The sequence below is a fragment of the Entelurus aequoreus genome, linkage group LG22 (assembly GCF_033978785.1).
Source record: "Entelurus aequoreus isolate RoL-2023_Sb linkage group LG22, RoL_Eaeq_v1.1, whole genome shotgun sequence".
Lineage (NCBI taxonomy): Eukaryota > Metazoa > Chordata > Actinopteri > Syngnathiformes > Syngnathidae > Entelurus > Entelurus aequoreus.
The window spans coordinates 29141278-29163230 of record NC_084752.1 but is presented as its reverse complement, the minus strand read 5'-3'; the positions used below and the strand labels follow the sequence as shown (position 1 = coordinate 29163230).

The following is a 21953-nucleotide window of genomic DNA, read 5'->3' as shown; positions in this document are numbered from 1 at the left end:
TTGCATTCAAAGAGGTAGGTAGAGCTTTACTTCCGTGTTTAGATTAGAACTAACGTGCATTAAGAACATAACATTTAGATTGTTACTGGAACTGCTTTAGTAAAATGGAATAAAAGCTCAGCAGAAATGAAAGACAGTTGCTAACAGTCAGGCTACGCTTTACATCCGGTCTTCCTACAGTAACTAAATAAAAATGTCCCACATTACGATCATGGTTTGTCAAAGATTTGTTTTAATGTAATCTTTGCTATTTCTATCTAAATAAATGCTAGTTGAGGAATATAGGGGGATACTTTTTATTTTTCTATCAATCCATTTTCTATTCTTTTGTAAAAAAAAATATTTTGAGTCCTCAATTACAGAATGTTCAGCAGCAATTTTGCAATAAATAGAGAAGGTTAAGACATTGTCATGCAGCAATACAAATATGATTAAATGTACAATATGTAATGTACATATATAAATGCATTTATTAAAGTAGAAATATTTCAGATTACATTACCAAATATCTTTGACAATCAAACCATGATCCTAACAATCCACATTTTGTGTTATTCAGGCATGAAACTTGTATCTAAACGTGGTGTAACTCCTCTCCTCTGAATGCAAGTGCTCCCACAGCAGTTATTTTTGTTGTCATTAAAATGTGTTTTTGTGTTAAACTGTTTAAAAAGTGTGAGGTTTCAAAATATATTTTTTTAAATGTATTGTCCATTCATGGCATAAAAAACTTGAAAATGATCCTTCTAGGGTACACTTATTAAATGATGAAAAATTATATACAGTACAGGCCAAAAGTTTGGACACACCTCCTCAATCAATGTGTTTTCTTTATTTTCATGACTATTTACATTGTAGATTGTCACTGAAGGCATCAAAACTATGAATGAACAAATGTGGAGTTATGTACTTAATGAAAAAAGGTGAAATAACTGAAACATGTTTTATTATTCTAGTTTCTTCAAAATAGCCACCCTTTGATCTGATTACTGCTTTGCACACTCTTGGCATTCTCTCGATGAGCTTCAAGCACACCTGTGAAGTGAAAACCATTTCAGGTGATACCTCTTGAAACTCTTCGAGAGAATGCCAAGAGTGTGCAAAAAAGTAGTCAGAGCGAAAGGTGGCTATTTTGAAGAAACTAGAACATAAAACATTCATTCATAGTTGGGATGCCTATTGATGCCTTCAGTGACAATCTACAATCCAAGCAAGTGGTTCTTAACCACTTGCTTGGACTCATCGTGTAAATACAAACTTCTCCCTATCGGCGTATTACGGATACAGCAACAGCTGACTGATTTGCAGGTGTGTAATTTGTTGTGAGTTTATGCACTGTGTTGGTTTTGTTGTTGAACAAGGTGATGTTCATGCAAGGTTCATTTTATGCACCAGTAAAAAAACATGGTAACACTTTAGTATGGGGAACATATTCACCATTAATTAGTTGCTTATTAACATGCAAATTAGTAACATATTGGCTCTTAACTAGTCATTATTAAGTACTTATTAATGCCTTATTCGGCATGGCCTTATTATAACCCTAACCCTTTAACTCTGACCCTAGCCCTAACCAAATAACTCTAAATTAAGTCTTTGTTACTTAGAATATGTTCCCCATACTAAAGTGTTACCAAAAACATATAACTTTGTCTTGAATTAAAAAAAACAAAAAAACATTTTATTTTTCACTAAAGAAGGGTTCGGTGAATGCGCATATGAAACTGGTGGGGTTCGGTACCTCCAACCAGGTTAAGAACCACTGATCTAAACAATCGTGAAAATAAATAAATAAATGATAAATGGGTTATACTTGTATAGCGCTTTTCTACCTTCAAGGTACTCAAAGCGCTTTGACAGTATTTCCACATTCACCCATTCACACACACATTCACACACTGATGGCGGGAGCTGCCGTGCAAGGCGCTAACCAGCAGCCATCTATCAGGAGCAAGGGTGAAGTGTCTTGCCCAAGGACACAACGGACATGACTAGGATGGTAGAAGGTGGGATTGAACCCCAGTAACCAGCAACCCTCCGATTGCTGGCACGGCCACTCTACCAACTTCGCCACGCCGCCCCTAAGAAAACTCATTGAATGAGAAGGTGTATCCAAACTTTAGGCCTGTACAGTACATATGCGATTAAGTTTGAGTTCACTATGAACAACGCGTTTAATCACGATAAAATATGTTAATCGTTTGACAGCCCTAATTATATTTTATACAACCAAACTGTAATTGAATGGAGATTCATGTTGAATCGCAAATCGATTCTGAATCGAATAGTCACCCCACGTATCGAAATTAAATTGAACATTCTTAGTATTTAGTGTTCTTTTGAGTGGGAATAAAAGTGCCATAATATTTTTAACTATTAGCCACCGAGGGTGTGCAGGCCGCAACTATACTCAGCTATGATGTTAAGAAGAGGGCTTCCGGGCTGCAAGTTTGAGACTCTGGGTTTAAATCCATCCACTTTCTACTGCTTGTACCTTTCGGGCTCGCAGGTGGGCTGGAGCATATCCCAGCTGCACTCGGGCGGAAGGCAGGGTACACCCCGGACACGTCGCCACCTCATCGCAGGGCCAACACAGACAGACAACAACCCATTCAGTTTATTTACTGTATATAGCTGTTGGCGGGCCACTCCGAGGTGTGTTATTGACACACCCTTTTTAGTGCCGCCATATTTTTTTGCAGCACGATATTGTTTCTGTCTCATTGTGTGCATGAGCAGAAAATGAACAGGCATCATTTTCTGTGACTATAGTAAAAAGCTCGACCAAATTGCATCTGCTTGCTTGTGCTATACGGCAGTTGACAAATCCTTTCAATAATGTCCATCTGGACTTATCCTCTCATCATTTTAAAAGAATTACACTGTCTGGAGAGACGGACACAGAAGAAAGGAGTCGAAGATTGGACAGGGATGCAGGAGGAGGTAACAAAAATAGGAATGTAGGGGAACTGACATGATAAGAGAGACATATTTTTAATATCGTCTGTCTGCTGCTGTGAACCTTGGACTGCAAGGAATGTGAGGGAAGGGGACATGGGCATGGCATTCGTAGAATAAGGAATGTGGAAAGCATGTGAGGAAAATGTGGCAATATTAAAAATGAGAGCCATTTACAGAGAATCTCATATACCGTAGTGATCACTGTTGCTATTTTGGTGTGTTTGGAGTGCTTGTGGAGAAGCAATCTGGTCGAGAAGCTCTAGCATGAGTTCAAGCACGGCTGCTACTGCAGGTGACAAGCAATGGTGATGAAGTGACTGTACTTAAAGATCATTCATTTTAGTAATACATTGAGACCTGCTAGGCTAGGCCATTATATTGAGATTATTTCAGATATTTCCATTGTGTTGGTATTACAGTGGAACCTTAAATTACAAACTTAATTGGTTCTTTAACGCGGATGGCGATTGGAAAATAAGTTAATGGGTGCAGTCTTGCCTAAAATCTCGATTTCAGTAAAGGTTTGTAATGTGTTTGTACTCTTAGAACAACTTTTAAAGCTATATATCAAACAGAAACATTATAATCAAGCATAACATGTAATTATAAAGTAAAACAAACAAACAAAATCCACTTTGCCTTGACGGCAAGTGCTCTTTGTGGCAGGGGACGGTGAAGAGGGTGTGTCAGCCTAAAGACGGGATTTGGTATTGTTACTATTTGTATCGGTCTGCATTAGAGCTGTCGATATTATCGGCCGATAAATGCTTTAAAATGTAATATCGGAAAATATCGGTATCGTTTTTATTATCGGTATCGTTTTTTTTTTTTTTTTTAATTAAATCAACATAAAAAAAAAATACCAGATACACTTACAATTAGTGCACCAACCCAAAAGGGCTGTTTCTTTCTGTTATTAATATTCTGGTTCCTACATTATATATCAATATATATCAATACAGTCTGCAAGGGATACAGTCCGTAAGCACACATGATTGTGCGTGCTGCTGGTTCACTAATAGTACTAACCTTTGACAGTTAATTTTACTAATTTTCATTAATTACTAGTTTCTATGTAACTGTTTTTATATTGTTTTACTTTCTTTTGTATTCAAGAAAATGTTTTTAATTTATTTATCTTATTTTATTTTATAAAATTTAAAAAAAAGGACCTTATCTTCACCATACCTGGTTGTCCAAATTAGGCATACTAATGTGTTAATTCCACGACTGTATATATCGGTATCGGTTGATATCGGTATCAGTAATTAAAGAGTTGGACAATATCGGATATCGGCAAAAAGCCATTATCGGACATCCCTAGTCTGCATACATTTAAACTGTCACACAAAGTTCAACATGTGTGAAAAAGAGCAGGAAGAAACAGGGTTTAATAAAAAGTTATCAAAGAGTAATAGTCCAAATTAACATATGCATGTATAGTAGACGGTGGCATATACCTGATTTACCATTAGAGTTCAAGGTTTCTCCTTGTAATTTGTAAACATTTAAAGTTTAAACTGTTCATTAAAACAAATCATATTAGTACATTGCTTTAGTTCTTTGCTTATGGGAAAATAACTACAAAAGTATGCTCCATTCATTAACCGTGTTACAAAAGAGGTCAGCTAAAATATTGCATTATGTTGGTTATCAACAACATTCAAATGTATTTATTAAAAAAAAAAAATTAAATTAAAAATGTTGAAATTCCAAACTTTGGTCCATTTGCAAACAGCTGAAAGTATGCGCAAAGCCAAACTATAACCTGCTTTCCAGAATGTACAACAAGTCTTCTCAACAAAAGAAGAGAAATAACGTTGAGGATTTTTTTAACTAAAAATATTTGCATGTACTACATTTAAAACCTTAAGTATATCAGTATGTGGAATTAAATTATGGAATTGATTAACTATTTAATACGATCCTGTATAAGAAACTGCTCAAACACAAAATGTTTACAAAGTACAAAAAATAAGAATCAACATCTTAAACCAAATTAAAACTGAGCTAATCCTATCTTCAATCTTTAATCTTTTAATCTCATTATGTGAATCACAATTTAACTGTTTATTCATGAGAACCTTACATATTTACTCATTTGTAGTGCATTCAGAAAGTATTCACAGCACTTCACTTTTTCCACATTTTGTTATGTTACAGCCTTATTCCTTCTTTTTTTTAATTGGAATACATTAATTTTTGTCCTCCAAATTCTACACCCCATAATGAACAGTTTTTTTGTTTTTTTTTAGAAATGTTTACAAATTTAATCAACAAAAAAACCTAAAAACATTTTTATATATGTATATCAGTTTCAACTGATCATTCTTGAGATGTTCCTACAGCTTAATTGGAGTCAACCTGTGGTAAATTTAGTTGGTTGGAAATCATTCGGAAAGCCACACACTGGTTTATACCTAAGGTCCCACACTTGACAGTGCATAGCGGAGCACAAACCGAGAGTGGAGTCGAGGAAATTGTCTGTAAACTTCCGAGACTGGATTGTCTCGAGGCACAGATCTGGAAATAGGGTACACAATGGTCTCAATCATCCGTAAATGGAGGAAGTTTGGAACTATCGGGCCTTATCATAGAGCTTGCCAACCGTCTAAATTGAGCAATCGGGGGAGAAGGGTCCTAGTCAGGGAGGTGACCAAGTACCAATCAGGGCTGTATGGTAGAGTGGCCAGACAGATGCCATTGGTATGTAAACATTTGCCAAAATGCACCTCAAAGACTGTCAGACCATGAGAAACAAAATTATCTGGTCTGCTGAGACAACAATTGAACTCTTTGGTGTGTCTGCCAGGCGTCATGATTGGAGGAAACCAGACCATCACCAGGCCAATACCATCCCTACAGTGAAGCATGGTGGTGGCAGCATCATGTTGTGGGAATGTTTTTTCAGCGGAAGGAACTGGGAGGCTACAAAGGACAGAGCGAAAGATGAATGCAGCGATGTACAGAGACATCCTGGATGAAAACCTGCTCCAGAGTGCTCTTGAACTCAGACTGGGATGACGGTTCATCTTTCAGCAGGATAACGATCCTAAGCACCCGGCCAATATAATATATATATATACAAACCCTGTTTCCATATGAGTTGGGAAATTGTGTTAGATGTAAATATAAACTGAATACAATGATTTGCAAATCATTTTCAACCCATATTCAGTTGAATATGCTACAAAGACAACATATTTGATGTTCAAACTCATAAACATTAATTTTTTTGCAAATAATCATTAATTTTAGAATTTGATGCCAGCAACACGTGACAAAGAAGTTGGGAAAGGTGGCAATAAATACTGATAAAGTTGAGGAATGCTCATCAAACACTTATTTGGAACATCCCACAGGTGAACTGGCAAATTGGGAACAGGTGGGTGCCATGATTGGGTATAAAAGTAGATTCCATGAAATGCTCAGTCATTCACAAACAAGGATGGGGCGAGGGTCACCACTTTGTCAACAAATGTGTGAGCAAATTGTTGAACAGTTTAAGAAAAACCTTTCTCAACAAGCTATTGCAAGGAATTTAGGGATTTCACCATCTACGGTCCGTAATATCATGAAAGGGTTCAGAGAATCTGGAGAAATCACTGCACGTAAGCAGCTAAGCCCGTGACCTTCGATCCCTCAGGCTGTACTACATCAACAAGCGACATCGGTGTGTAAAGGATATCACCACATGAGCTCAGGAACACTTCAGAAACCCACTGTTAGTAACTACAGTTGGTCGCTACATCTGTAAGTGCAAGTTAAAACTCTCCTATGCAAGGCAAAAACGGTTTATCAACAACACCCAGAAACGCCGTCGGCTTCGCTGGGCCTGAGCTCATCTAAGATGGACTGATACAAAGTGGAAAAGTGTTCTGACGAGTCCACATTTTTAAATTGTTTTTGGAAACTGTGGACGTCGTGTCCTCCGGACCAAAGAGGAAAATAACCATCCGGATTGTTAAGTTGAAAAGCCAGCATCTGTGATGGTATGGGGGTGTATTAGTGCCCAAGACATGGGTAACTTACACATCTGTGAAGGCGTCATTAATGCTGAAAGGTACATACAGGTTTTGGAGCAACATATGTTGCCATCCAAGCAACGTTACCATGGACGCCCCTGCTTATTTCAGCAACACAATGCCAAGCCACGTGTTAAATCAACGTGGCTTCATAGTAAAAGAGTGCGGGTACTAGACTGGCCTGCCTGTAGTCCAGACCTGTCTCCCATTGAAAATGTGTGGCGCATTATGAAGCCTAAAATACCACAACTGAGACCCCCGGATTGTTGAACAACTTAAGCTGTACATCAAGCAAGAATGGGAAATAATTCCACCTGAGAAGCTTAAAAAAATTGTCTCCTCAGTTCCCAAACGTTTACTGAGTGTTGTTAAAAGGAAAGGCCATGTAACACAGTGGTGAACATGCCCTTTCCCAACTACTTTGGCACGTGTTGCAGCCATGAAATTCTAAGTTAATTATTATTTGCAAAAAAAAAATAAAGTTTATGAGTTAGAACATCAAATATCCTGTCTTTGTAGTGCATTCAACTGAATATGGGTTGAAAAGGATTTGCAAATCATTGTATTCCGTTTATATTTACATCTAACACAATTTCCCAACTCATATGGAAACGGGGTTTGTACATACATCTTGTTCACGAGTGAGGGAAGAGTGGATCGTGAGATCGACAGGCGGATTGGTGCGGCGTCTTCAGTAATGCGGACGCTGTATTGATTTAACACACAAGGAATCATGACCAGCAAAACTACATATTTTGCACACTGGCTCAAAAAATAATACTCATTGTAAGTTGTCCAAGAAAACTAGGAGAAGGTAAGAGGGAAAAAGGCAAACAATGAAAAAAGCAACACATTTCCTTTCACACTCTGACCTGTCTCTTCAGTGATGCTAACACCTGAATACTGCTTATAGCTGTAGAATGCACTCACAGAGGCTTGCTGCCCCAGCCCTGGTCTGCCAGCAGGTGGCAACACTACAAAGTGCATTTTACTAAACAGGGAATAACTACATCTCCACAGGACCAATGGACAAAGGACTGTGGTGAGTCTTAACATCGCATGTGTCACTTACCACTTGTCCATTCTGGGGATTTTTGTGAGCGTAGGGAGGACCTCTGATGTGATTCCACATCTGACCGGATGTCATTGCAAAAACGACACACTAAGAATATGGAAAAACACTACATGAAATAAAACAATCATTCCAAAAATGGAATACTTTTCAGAAGTAGTACCAGTGCCGCCATGGCCCATCCAGTCTTGTTGTATATGAATTCCAAATTGTTCCTCCTCAGATAGAGCAGACCTCCGACCAGCGACACCAACAGAGCCAAAGCAATGGTACCTGAATAATTAGGAGGACGGAAGACACGTATCTAGAGAGGGAGACACAAAACACTATTTTACTCCTACTTACACTTCATGTCCTATCATGTTGATAATGTTCTGTTGCTAATGTCACAGGTATGTTGTTGTTTAAAGGCCTACTGAAATGCGATTTTCTTATTTAAACGGGGATGGCAGGTTCATTCTATGTGTCATACTTGATCATTTCGCGATATTGCCATATTTTTGCTGAAATGATTTAGTAGAAAACATCGACGATAAAGTTTGCAACTTTTGGTCGCTGATAAAAAAAGCCTTGCCTGTACCGGAAGTAGCAGACGATATGCGCGTGACGTCACAGGTTGTGGAGCTCCTCACATTTGTACATTGTTTACAATCATGGCCACCAGCAGCGAGAGCGATTCGGACCGAGAAAGCGACGATTTCCCCATTAATTTGAGCGAGGATGAAAGATTCGTGGATGAGGAAAGTCAGAGTGAAGGACTAGAGAGCAGTGTGAGCGATTCAGATAGTGAGCGATTCAGATAGGGAAGAAAAAAGAGCCGCATCCGCATCCGCATCCGCATCCGCATCCGCTACTGATGCCGTAGTCATACTGGCCATGATCTGATCTATTGTCTGTAAATGTACAAATGTACAATACTTTATAATATTGTCTATTGTAATCTATTGACAGTATTGACACTATTGACAGTAATGTCAGTAAATGTACAATACTTTATACTGCAGAAGAACTTGACTAGAACTTGAAGCAATAATTATATGTAGACTATTTTATTGTTAATTTATTTCATTGTTCATGGAGTAGTCTATGACTATGTCTGTGAGTATGACTATGGAAACTGGAAATCAAGATCCTTACCCTCTTCCTTTCCCTTTTGGCAAATGCAGACCTCATGTGCACGGTCTGTCAACTTGTGGAGGGGGTGGGGTGGTCTGAACTTGTCGAAGCACTGCCACTGATGCCTGGCCGTGGTCTGTTGAAAATAGTTGGCCCCGCACCTTTCTTCAGTACCAGTCGACGGGTGGTGGCGATGCCCATCTCTGCCCTTCGCAAGGGACCCTCTTCGAAACACGATCTTTCGAAATGATCGCTGCATAATACACTGTACTTTGTGTGTGTGGTCCAATAAATTCAATGATAAATGGGTTATACTTGTATAGCGCTTTTCTACTTTCTAGGTACTCAAAGCGCTTTGACAGTATTTCTACATTCACCCATTCACACACACATTCACACACTGATGGCGGGAGCTGCAATGCAAGGCGCTAACCAGCAGCCATCAGGAGCAAGGGTGAAGTGTCTTGCCCAAGGACACAACGGACGTGACTAGGTTGGTAGAAGGTGGGGATTGAACCCCAGTAACCAGCAACCCTCCGATTGCTGGCACGGCCACTCTACCAACTTCGCCACGCCGCCCCTAATCCAATTCAACCGTGTTCGCTTGACCTCTCTGTTCCATAGTAAAGCTTGACTGTCATCTTTCGGGAATGCAAACAATGAAACACCGGCTGTATTTGTGTTGCTGCAGCCGGCCGCAATACACCGCTTCCCACCTCCAGCTTTCTTCTTTGCTGTCTCCATTGTTCGTTGAACAAATTGCAAAAGATTCACCAACACAGATGTCCAGAATACTGTGGAATTTTGCGATGAAAACAGACGACTTAATAGCTGGCCACCATGCTGACCCAAAATGTCCTCTACAACCCGTGACGTCACGCGCAGGCGTCATCATACCGAAACGTTTTCAGCAGGATATTTCGGCGCAAAATTTAAAATTGCACTTTAGTAAGCTATCCCGGCCGTATTGGCATGTGTTGCAATGTTAAGATTTCATCATTGATATATAAACTATCAGACTGCGTGGTCTGTAGTAGTGGGTTTCAGTAGGCCTTTAACAGAATGTTGAACCAGACTGGATACAATACTAATTGCACACTTGGAGTGTTTTTACATTTGTTGTGTTCACAATGTATTTACATTGTCTGGATTGGCAGACCGGGGTGGTGGTTCCTCTCTATAAGAAGGGGAACCGGAGGGTGTGTTCTAACTATCGTGGGATCACACTCCTCAGCCTTCCCGGTAAGGTCTATTCAGGTGTGCTGGAGAGGAGGCTACGCCGGATAGTCTAACCTCGGATTCAGGAGGAACAGTGTGGTTTTCGTCCTGGTCGTGGAACTGTGGACCAGCTCTATACTCTCGGCAGGGTCCTTGAGGGTGCATGGGAGTTTGCCCAACCAGTCTACAGGTGTTTTGTGGACTTGGAGAAGGCATTCGACCGTGTCCCTCGGGAAGTCCTGTGGGGAGTGCTCAGAGAGTATGGGGTATCGGACTGTCTGATTGTGGCGGTCCGCTCCCTGTATGATCAGTGCCAGAGTTTGGTCCGCATTGCCGGCAGTAAGTCGGACACGTTTCCAGTGAGGGTTGGACTCCGCCAAGGCTGCCCTTTGTCACCGATTCTGTTCATAACTTTTATGGACAGAATTTCTAGGCGCAGTCAAGGCGTTGAGGGGATCTGGTTTGGTGGCTGCAGGAATAGGTCTCTGCTTTTTGCAGATGATGTGGTCCTGATGGCTTCATCTGGCCAGGATCTTCAGCTCTCACTGGATCGGTTCGCAGCTGAGTGTGAAGCGACTGGGATGAGAATCAGCACCTCCAAGTCCGAGGCCATGGTTCTCGCCCGGAAAAGGGTGGAGTGCCATCTCCGGGTCGCGGAGGAGACCCTGCCCCAAGTGGAGGAGTTCAAGTACCTCGGAGTCTTGTTCACAAGTGAGGGAAGAGTGGATCATGAGATCGACAGGCGGATCGGTGCGGCGTCTTCAGTAATGCGGACGCTGTATCGATCCGTTGTGGTGAAGAAAGAGCTGAGCCGGAAGGCAAAGCTCTCAATTTACCGGTCGATCTACGTTCCCATCCTCACCTATGGTCATGAGCTTTCGGTTATGACCGAAAGGACAAGATCACGGGTACAAGCGGCCGGAATTAGTTTCCTCCGCCGGGTGGCGGGGCTCTCCCTTAGAGATAGGGTGAGAAGCTTTGCCATCCGGGGGGAGCTCAAAGTAAAGCCGCTGCTCCTCCACATTGAGAGGAGCCAGATGAGGTGGTTCGGGCATCTGGTCAGGATGCCACCCGAACGCCTCCCTAGGGAGGTGTTTAGGGCACGTCCGACCGGTAGGAGGCCACGGGGAAGACCCAGGACACGTTGGGAAGACTAAGTCTCCCGGCTGCCCTGGGAACGCCTCGGGATCCCCCGGGAAGAGCTGGACCAAGTGGCTGGGGAGAGGAAAGTCTGGGTTTCCCTGCTTAGGCTGCTGCCCCCGCGACCCAACCTCGGATAAGCGGAAGAAGATGGATGGATGGATGGACAATGTATTTACTGCCCATTTAGCAGTAAAAAAACATCATCTTGTATAAGCCTTTATTTCTGCGCTGTACAACTGTTAACTTGTCTTACCTAAATTAAAGTTAAAAAAGTTAAAGTAGCAATGATTGTCACACACACACGAGGCGTGTGTGTGTATTCTCTGCATTTGACCCATCACCCTTGATCACGTCCTGGGAGGTGAGGGAGGAGTGAGCAGCAGCTGTGGCCGCACCCGGGAATCATTTTTGGTGATTTAACCCCCAATTCCAACCCTTGATGCTGAGTGCCAAGCAGGGAGGTAATGGCTCCCATTTTTACAGTATTTGGTATGACTCGGCCGGGGTTTGAACTCACAACCTACCCATCTCAGGGCGGACACTCTGACCACTAGGCCACTAAGTAGCTGAGTAGTAAATCCAATCATCTACCTGAGAAATGAACAACATTTAGCTTTACATGACTTTGACAGCTATTGTTTTAAGGGTGAAAACGAACATAGGCGCATGGGTGTCCAAAGTGCGGCCCGGGGGCCATTTGTGGCCCACAGCTCAATTTCTACACATTCTATAGACAAACTAAACAGGTCCCAAATTAGAACAAAAAACTATGAAAAATTTAACAGGACCAAATCCCCCTAAAATGGGACCTGAAAACCAAAATGACCGACAACCTGAGCATATTACTGTATAACGTTTTTGATTATTTCTGTGAGTCCTGTCATGATGAAAAAGTGTACAAATTTCTTGTGAGACATGATATGTTTTCAAGTGTACTAAAGCCCTCAAAAGCGTTTCAGTTGACGGTATAATAGCAATATTAGTCAATGCAAGCTTACTTTAGAGCACAGTTAACATAAATACACATCTTTTCACAATTCAAATAATCATGAATGATTGTATTGCTTTGTTATCTATAACACAAAAGCTAAGATGCAGAAGTGTTGTTCAAATGTTAGCATATGTTCACCTACATTGTTTTGGTTTGAGTATTTTTCATACACAAAATGTATAAAAGTGTCCCTCGCATCCTTCAATTTTTCTCCATGTGGCCCTCGCTGGAAAATGTTTGGACACCTCTGACATAAAGGGTTCATTCCTGATGTGTGGCAGGCGTTGGCAAGATAACGACACAACAATGAGACACAAGTTCTGCCAAAACATTTTGCCTTAAAGGCCTACTGAAACCCACTACTACCGACCAGGCAGTCTGATAGTTTATATATCAATGATGAAATCTTAACATTGCAACACATGCCAATACGGCCGGGTTAGATTAGTAAAGTGCAATTTTAAATTTCCCGCGACATATGCTGCTGAAAACGTCTCGGTATGATGACGTTTGCGCGTGACATCACAGACTGTAGCGGACATTTTGGGACACCATTGTGGCCAGCTATTAAGTCGTCTGTTTTCATCGCAAAATTCCACAGTATTCTGGACATCTGTGTTGGTGAATCTTTTGCAATTTGTTTAATGAACAATGAAGACAGCAAAGAAGAAAGCTGAAGGTGGGAAGCGGTGTATTAGCGGCCGGCTGCAGCAACACAAACACGTAGCCGGTGTTTCATTGTTTACATTCCCGAAATATGACAGTCAAGCTTTACCATTGGCCTGTGGAGAACTGGGACAACAGAGACTCTTACCAGGAGGACTTTGAGTTGGATACACATGCTTGTGGAGATGGGACAACAGAGACTCTTACCAGGAGGACCTTGAGTTGGATACGCGCTACCGTGAGTACGCAGCTGCGGCTTCCAAACATTTGATCGCTTGCCCGTACGTGCGTGACGCTATGTGCATGTCACATACGTAACTTTGGGGAAATATATGTGCTGTATGAACTTTGCTGAGGTGAACGGTACTTTGGGCTGTGGGATTAAATGTGTTGTGCGGGTGTTTGATTTGTATTGGCGGGTTATATGGACGGGAGGGGGGAGGTGTTTGTTATGCAGGATTCATTTGTGGCATATTAAATATAAGCTTGGTTGTGTTGTGGCTAATAGAGTATATATATGTCTTGTGTTTATTTACTGTTTTAGTCATTCCCAGCTGAATATCAGGTCCCACCCGCCTCTTACAGCATCTTCCCTATCTTCCCACTGCCCTCTACTCCTTCACTCTCACTTTCCTCATCCACAAATCTTTCATCCTCGCTCAAATTAATGGGGTAATCGTCGCTTTCTCGGTCCGAATCGCTGTCGCTGCTGGTGGCCATGATTGTAAACAATGTGCAGATATGAAGAGCTCCAAAACCTGTGACGTCACGCTACTTCCGGTACAGGTAAGGCTTTTTTATCAGCGACCAAAAGTTGCAAACTTTATCGTCGATGTTCTCTACTAAATCCTTTCAGCAAAAATATGGCAATATCACGAAATGATCAAGTATGACACATAAAATGGACCTGCTATCCCCGTTTAAATAAGAACATCTCATTTCAGTAGGCCTTTAATTGAATAAATGTCAATAAACAACAAATTAGGTTTGTTCTCGCATGCTTTTTATCTCTATTGTGATAATAATATCCCAATTTGATAAGTTGGTACTTGAGCTTCTGCATAAATTACATCAGCATCTTCTGGATGTTGTCACACTGTATGCCATGAAATTGTCAACAATGCAGGCATTTTTTGGACAACTGTGATTCTCTTTAATCAGCCCACATACCTCCTCTGTAGAACATACCTGGACATCTGTGCGGTCGGCAATCCACTTGGCAAGCTGCTCTGAAGCAAAGCCGATCCTCTGTAGGTCAAACGTGTCAGCTCTTTTTGGCTTTCCCTTAGCCGGGAAATGCATAAAGGTCGGTGCGCTGTTCATGTTCAGCTTCAGAAACAAAAACGCCAAAGTTAACAATGGAAATGTGAATTAAAATACAGTACAGTATTTTCCGGGCTGTAGGGCCACTTCTTTGTTTTCCCCCACGCTTTGAATCCTGCGGCTTATAAATAAAGATTTTTCTTTGCTCACGGCCATAATGTTTTGTGTTCAACAAATAGTTTTTATGTAAAATTGACAGAGGCACTGAAAAGGTGTGTTATTGCTTGTTTTAAGGCACCATATTTTGTTCACTACAGGTGATGCGGGTTGGAATATTAACTTCCTGTTTAGTATTCGTCTATAGCGTTTCTACTCAAAAGGATTCTTTAATCAGCACTCCAAGCAATGTTTGCAAGTTTTACAATATAAACAACGCAATTTATAAGTACTAAACTGTCCCATGTGTGATGTATGTAATTTTTATGCATATTTGTACGTGTTATCGTAATATAATGAAGCTAGCTTTGTTAGCATTAGCGATAGAGATGTCCGATAATGGCTTTTTTGCCGATATTTCGATATTGGCCAACTCTTAATTACCGATTCCGATATCAACCGATACCGATATATACAGTCGTGGAATTAACACATTATTATGCCTAATTTTGTTGTGATGCCCCGCTGGATGCATTAAACAATGTAACAAGGTTTTCCAAAATAAATCAACTCAAGTTATGGAAAAAAATGCCAACATGGCACTGCCATATTTATTATTGAAGTCACGAAGTGCATTATTTTTTTTAACATGCCTCAAAACAGCAGCTTGGAATTTGGGACATGCTCTCCCTGAGAGAGCATGAGGAGGTTGAGGTGGGCGGGGGGGGGGGGTAGGCTAGCGGGGGGTGTATATTGTAGCATCCCGGGAGAGTTAGTGCTGCAAGGGGTTCTGGGTATTTGTTCTGTTGTGTTTATGTTGTGTTATGGTGCAGATGTTCTCCCGAAATGTGTTTTTCATTCTTGTTTGGTGTGGGTTCACAGTGTGGCGCATATTTGTAACAGTGTTAAAGTTGTTTATACGGCCACCCTCAGTGTGACCTGTATGGCTGTTGACCAAGTATGCTTCGCATTCACTTGTGTGTGTGAAAAGTCGTAGATATTATGTGATTGGGCCGTCACGCAAAGGCAGTGCTTTTAAGGTTTATTGGCGCTCTGTACTTCTCCCTACGTCCGTGTACCACTCCGTACAGCGGCGTTTTAAAAAGTCATACATTTTACTTTTTGAAACCGATACCGATAATTTCCGATATTACATTTTAAAGCATTTATCGGCCGATAATATCGGCAGTCCGATATTATCGAACATCTCTAATTAGCGACTATGTTCAGACGTTTACAAGTGTCTGCGCTAGTATTAAACTTACAATGGGCACTCTTTTTGTATTGTTTCATTTTCGTAAATTGGCCAAAACTTCACAATGGAGTTATTGAGTCTGTTTAGTTGATAGTGGGTCCATGACTATAAGCTGTTTTGTTTGATCAACTGATTTACTGCAGTGTGATGGGCAATTAAGGTAAGTAAATAAACATCCATCCATCCATCCATTTTCTACCGCTTGTCCTTTTTGGGGTTGCGGGGGGTGCTGGAGCCTATCTCAGCTGCATTCGGGCGGTAGGTCGGGTACACCCTGGACAAGTCGCCACCTCATCACAGGGCCAATACAGATAGACAACATTCACACTCACATTCACACACTATGGTCAATTTAGAAATAAACACATAAAACATATTTTGTACTGGTATATATCTGCAGCTCATAGTCCGGTGTGACTAGTATATGGCTATTTGGTGGCTGCGGCTTAAATACTGTTGTGCTCTATAGCCCGAAAATATGGTAAATGGATATACACCATACAGGTAAACTCTAAATGTGAAGTGAAGTGAAGTGAATTATATTTATATAGCGCTTTTCTCTAGTGACTCAAAGCGCTTTACATAGTGAAACCCAATATCTAAGTTACATTTAAACCAGAGTGGGTGGCACTGGGAGCAGGTGGGTAAAGTGTCTTGCCCAAGGACACAACAGCAGTGACTAGGATGGCGGAAGCGGGGATCGAACTTGCAACCCTCAAGTTGCTGGCACGGCCACTCTACCAACCGAGCTATACAATATTTGAATAGTGCGCAAAAGTTCATTAATGAGAGCAATTCAACTTCAAAAGAGAAACCAATATATGATATAAACTCATTACATGCAAGGTACAATATGTCAAGCCTTTGTTATAATTGATGATCATAGCTTAGAGCAGTGATTCTCAAACTGTGGTACTCCAAATAATCACTTGATTAAAGTACAGTGTTGTATTTGCCTATATTAAATAAAACCTCTGCCTTGCTTTGCATGAATAATTAGGCCTACTACGCTACTGTATTTCAATGTTGGTCATTATGGTGGTACTTGGAGAGCCAAGACTTTGCTGAGATGGTACTTGGTGTAAAAGGTTTGAGAACCACTGGCTTGGATTTTTTTTAGATTTTCAAATCAGGGTTTTCATGAGCCAATCATCAACATTTTAATTTCAACTGTTGGAATAAACAAAACTTTGCACGATAGTCACATTGTTTGAGTGAGTTCCACCTGTATAATGCATTATATAAGTGGCATGCGGTTCTGCAATTAAAGACTGATGAAAGACTATTAGCTCTTATAATCAGTAGCTTTTTTATAGCTGCAACATGGTGCCTGATACCTAAATAACCGCAGAACCAAGATAAAATGTTTACAAAATAGACAAATGGAAAGGGGGAGAACTATAATGCAAATGAGAGAATCAGGAAGCCTATTGCATATGTCTGCTGGAACTATCTACCATTTTCCCATTACTGTGTGCTCAAGCTATTTTAAAGTTTGTATGACTCCTTTTTTCAGTAAAAAGTTTCACCTCTCCAAAGGATTTCAATACTTATTTAGGTCAAGACTCACTGCTTTTTCCCCAATTCGACTTTAATACTGCCGAGTGGTATTCCTTTGGACCTGAAATATCTGCCTTAAAACGAGTTTATAAGACACTGGCTAACACATTTTGCTCCAAGATATCGCAATAATCTTCTGATTTGATCATCTCTTTGATGCATTCAGTGCCTCCAGGACCTGATGCACCAAAACAGGACTCCGGCATGACAGACAGTCATCTTCACAGCAGGAGAGAACGTCCAAAGGCTTCAGTTGGGCTTTGTTTCTTCAATTATCATCTAGCTGATACACTGTGGTTGCTGATAATTTATCTGCAATTAATCTCAACAAAACTGGCTCATTTGCATGTACTCGAGATTCTACTTTAAAAAGTGTCCTAAAATGGTGTCCATCCTTTTTAATAGGACCGTGTGCATGGATGTAGACATAAATAAGCATGAGCTAGCTTCAAAAACATGCAAAAACAAGTATGCAGACACAAAAAATTGTAATCAACAATACTATTAAAGCACAAAAAGAATATCAATCAAAGATTTGATTGAAAAGAGCTTGAGAAGCTGCTGCAAATAGTTGCAAAATACCGTATTTTAATGTAAAATAATTGTTTTTGGCAGTGGAGGGGGGGGGGGGGGGTAGGGGGTTAGGTTTGCATCATCAGAGAAATGGACATTGAAACAATGAAGGACTGACTTGGTAGGATATGCACAGCAAGTAGTGGACATAGAGAGAGAGATCAGAAAGCATAAGAAAAAGTATCTACATTTGATTATTTACATTTGATTATTAACAATCTGGGGAGGGTGTTAGTTTAGGGTTGAAGTTGCCTGGAGGTATTGTTTTAGTGCGGTTTTGAAGGAGGTTAAAGATGCCCTTTCTTTTACACCTGTTGGGAGTGCATTCCATATTGATGTGGCATAGAAAGAGAATGAGTTAAGACCTTTGTTATATCGGAATCTGGGTTTAACGTGGTTAGTGGAGCTCCCCCTGGTGTTGTGGTTATGGCGGTCATTGAAGTAGTTTGACATGTACCTCGGTATCAGGGAGGTTTAGCGGATTTTATAGACTAGGCTCAGTGCAAGTTGTTTTACCCACTTAGGAGTGAGGTGTGAGTAAAAGGAAGTTGGGCCGAACTCAAAAAAGAAGGGAAAAAAACAAACAGGCGCTACAATGCGTGACTCGGGGGAAGAAATGATTAATACACATGCACTATCTTCGTTGAAATGTGGTGTGGTAACGTGTGGAGTCATTTTGGGTCTTATGGTGAGGATGGGGCAAAGCTGGATAAGGACTTTGCAGTATGCGTCTCTTGAAAATACAATACACATACCAAACATGCAAAGATCATCCACCCTGTTCGCCTAAGCTTGCAGATAAAACAGTGTCTAGTTGGAGAAATGTTGAGGTCTATATTCAAATGCTAAATGTGTATTTTTGTTATGTTTCTACTTAAAAAAATTATCTCCTTGAGAGATAAGATTTTCTAAATGAAAAAAAATCACTGTGAGACAACTACAAAAAGATCCTTTTTAAAGGCCTACTGAAACCCACTACTACCGACCACGCAGTCTGATAGTTTATATATCAATGATGAAATCTTAACATTGCAACACATGCCAATACGGCCGGGTTAACATATAAAGTGCAATTTTAAATTTCCCGCGAAACTTCCGGTTGAAAACGTCTATGTATGATGACGTATGCGCGTGACGTCAATGGTTGAAATGGAAGTATTCGGACACCATTGTATCCAATACAAAAAGCTGTTTTCATCGCAAAATTCCACAGTATTCTGGGCATCTGTGTTGGTGAATCTTTTGCAATTTGTTTAATGAACAATGAAGACTGCAAAGAAGAAAGCTGTTGGTGGGATCTGTGTATTAGCGACTGGCTGCAGCAACACACCCAGGAGGACGTTGACTTGGATAGCAGACGCGCTATCCGACGCTAGCCGCCGACCGCATCGATGATCGGGTGAAGTCCTTCGTCGCTCTGTCGATCGCTGGAACGCAGGTGAGCACGGGTGTTGATTAGCAGATGAGGGCTGGCTGGCGTAGGTGGATAGCTAATGTTTTTTAGCATAGCTCTGTGAGGTCCCGTAGCTAAGTTAGCTTCAATGGCGTCGTTAGCAACAGCATTGTTAAGCTTCGCCAGGCTGGAAAGCATTAACCGTGTAGTTACAGGTCCATGGTTTAATAGTATTGTTGATTTTCAGTCTATCTTTCCAGTCAGGGGTTTATTTATTTTGTTTCTATCTGCAGTTAAGCCCGATGCTATCACGTTAGCTCCGTAGCTAAAGTGCTTCGCCGACGTATTGTCGTGGAGATTAAAGTCACTGTGAATGTCCATTTCGCGTTCTCGACTCTCATTTTCAAGAGGATATAGTATCCGAGGTGGTTTAAAATACAAATCCGTGATCCACAATAGAAAAAGGAGAAAGTGTGGAATCCAATGAGCCAGCTTGTACCTAAGTTACGGTCAGAGTGAAAAAAGATACGTCCTGCACTGCACTCTAGTCCGTCACTCTCACGTGCCTCGTCCACAAATCTTTCATCCTCGCTCAAATTAATGGGGTAATCGTCGCTTTCTCGGTCCGAATCGCTCTCGCTGCTGGTGTAAACAATGGGGAAATGTGAGGAGCCTTTCAACCAGCGACGTCACGCTACTTCCGGTACAGGCAAGGCTTTTTTTATCAGCGACCAAAAGTTGCGAACTTTATCGTAGTTGTTCTCTACTAAATCCTTTCAGCAAAAATATGGCAATATCGCGAAATGATCAAGTATGACACAGAATGGATCTGCTATCCCCGTTTAAATTAAAAAAATATATTTCAGTAGGCCTTAAAGTTATCTTCCTCTAAAAGTGCCATTGTCTTTGCACTATTGCTGTCTGCACATTTTTCAAAATATGCTGCAAAATAAAAACTATGATTTTGAATATGTATTTTCTTTGTTTTTGTAATCACCCCTATCGCAGCATCGCCGCATTAAGATTTGATGGTTACTGTGAGTCATGTATAGCATATTGTATTGTATTGTGAGGTACCCTGAAATTCCCAAAAGGCATGTAATGCATTGTTTCATTTACTGAGGAAAAAATAAGTAATATTGTAAAACAAATCATTTGCTGACGAGGACCAGAGGGGTGAGCACATTAAACCGGTTTTAAAGTCGCTGCATTGGCTCCCCGTCCGCTTCAGGGGTCGATTTTAAAGTTCTAATATTAGTTTTTATAAGTCTTAATGGCCTTGTGCCTTCTTATCTATCTGACCTACGTTTATCCTATCAACCCTTGCGAATCCTGGAGTCCTGTGGCACCAAACTGTTATCTTTCAAAGCAGAACTTTAGATTAAACAGAGGTAACTTGTTGCAGCAACAGACTCTTATCATCAGGGCACATCAAGTTGAAAATAGCATCTTAAAGCAAAACACATACTCGATGATGGCGTCGATCGCATGAATACTACATCGACAACAAGCAGAGGAGAACGCTACGCTGGCGGTTTACCTGTGTCAATACTGTCAACAAAAGTACTACAGTTAAGTTAATAATAATAATAATAATGGATTAGATTTTATATCGCGCTTTTCTATTATTAGATACTCAAAGCGCTCACAGAGAAGTGGGATTCCATCATTAAGTTAACAATATGCCTTTACTAAACAGACAGCCATCGCATGTAAACCACCTAACATCAGTGAAAACCAAGTCCTGCAAGAAGATATAAATCATATCACCTAGACGATATGTACCAAAAATTATACTGCGGTATTTTTAGTTTGAATACCGGCATCTAATATACACTGGTATATTAAAAAAAACCTTCAAAGTGTTTAAGATCGTCTCAGTGTTTTATGGCTAGATAGCCGGTGTTGTGAGCACTCCGATTATTGTTGTTGTAAGTACTATCGTAATGCGTTGTTTATTCTTTAAAAATGTAGCCGTTACTATATCAAAGCAATTTTCATTTGTTTTGTTTATGAATGTTGGGTTTATATCCTCACGCTTGTGCGCGGAATAGATGGGGCTTCTACTCGCTCCCTGCAGTGAACGCCGCTGGCTGTGGAGTTTAAAGCTATTTTTTAGTAGAGGCACTTTTAAGCCGAGTTGTAGTTAAACATTTCATACACCGAGCAAGCAGCAGAGAGGAGCTATGATTAACTTCTGTGCTAAGTCGCTAACAGAACTGAACAACATAAACAGATGAGATTAGTGGTAAAGTCGCTACAAGGAGAGATATACACTACCGTTCAAAAGTTTGGGGTCACCCAAACAATTTTGTGGAATAGCCTTCATTTCTAAGAACAAGAATAGACTGTCGAGTTTCAGATGAAAGTTCTCTTTTTCTGGCCATTTTGAGCGTTTAATTGACCCCACGAATGTGATGCTCCAGAAACTCAATCTGTTCAAAGGAAGGTCAGTTTTGTAGCTTCTGTAACGAGCTAAACTGTTTTTAGATGTGTGAACATGATTGCACAAGGGTTTTCTAATCATCATTTAGACTTCTGAGCCAATGAGCAAACACATT

The 21953-nt window shown here is 40.8% G+C and overlaps 1 protein-coding gene across 1 annotated transcript in view; it reads right to left on the bottom strand.

Moving 5' to 3' along the window:
* The window catches only part of tusc3 (tumor suppressor candidate 3), a 199285-nt gene that overhangs the window by 52978 nt on the left and 124354 nt on the right, over window positions 1-21953 (bottom strand). The window contains exons 4-6 of the mRNA XM_062033676.1: window positions 14381-14521; window positions 8222-8362; window positions 8059-8148 (exon numbers count right to left, since the gene is read on the bottom strand). Coding sequence (XP_061889660.1) covers window positions 8059-8148; window positions 8222-8362; window positions 14381-14521 — 372 coding nt within the window. The remainder of the gene's footprint in view (window positions 1-8058; window positions 8149-8221; window positions 8363-14380; window positions 14522-21953) is intronic.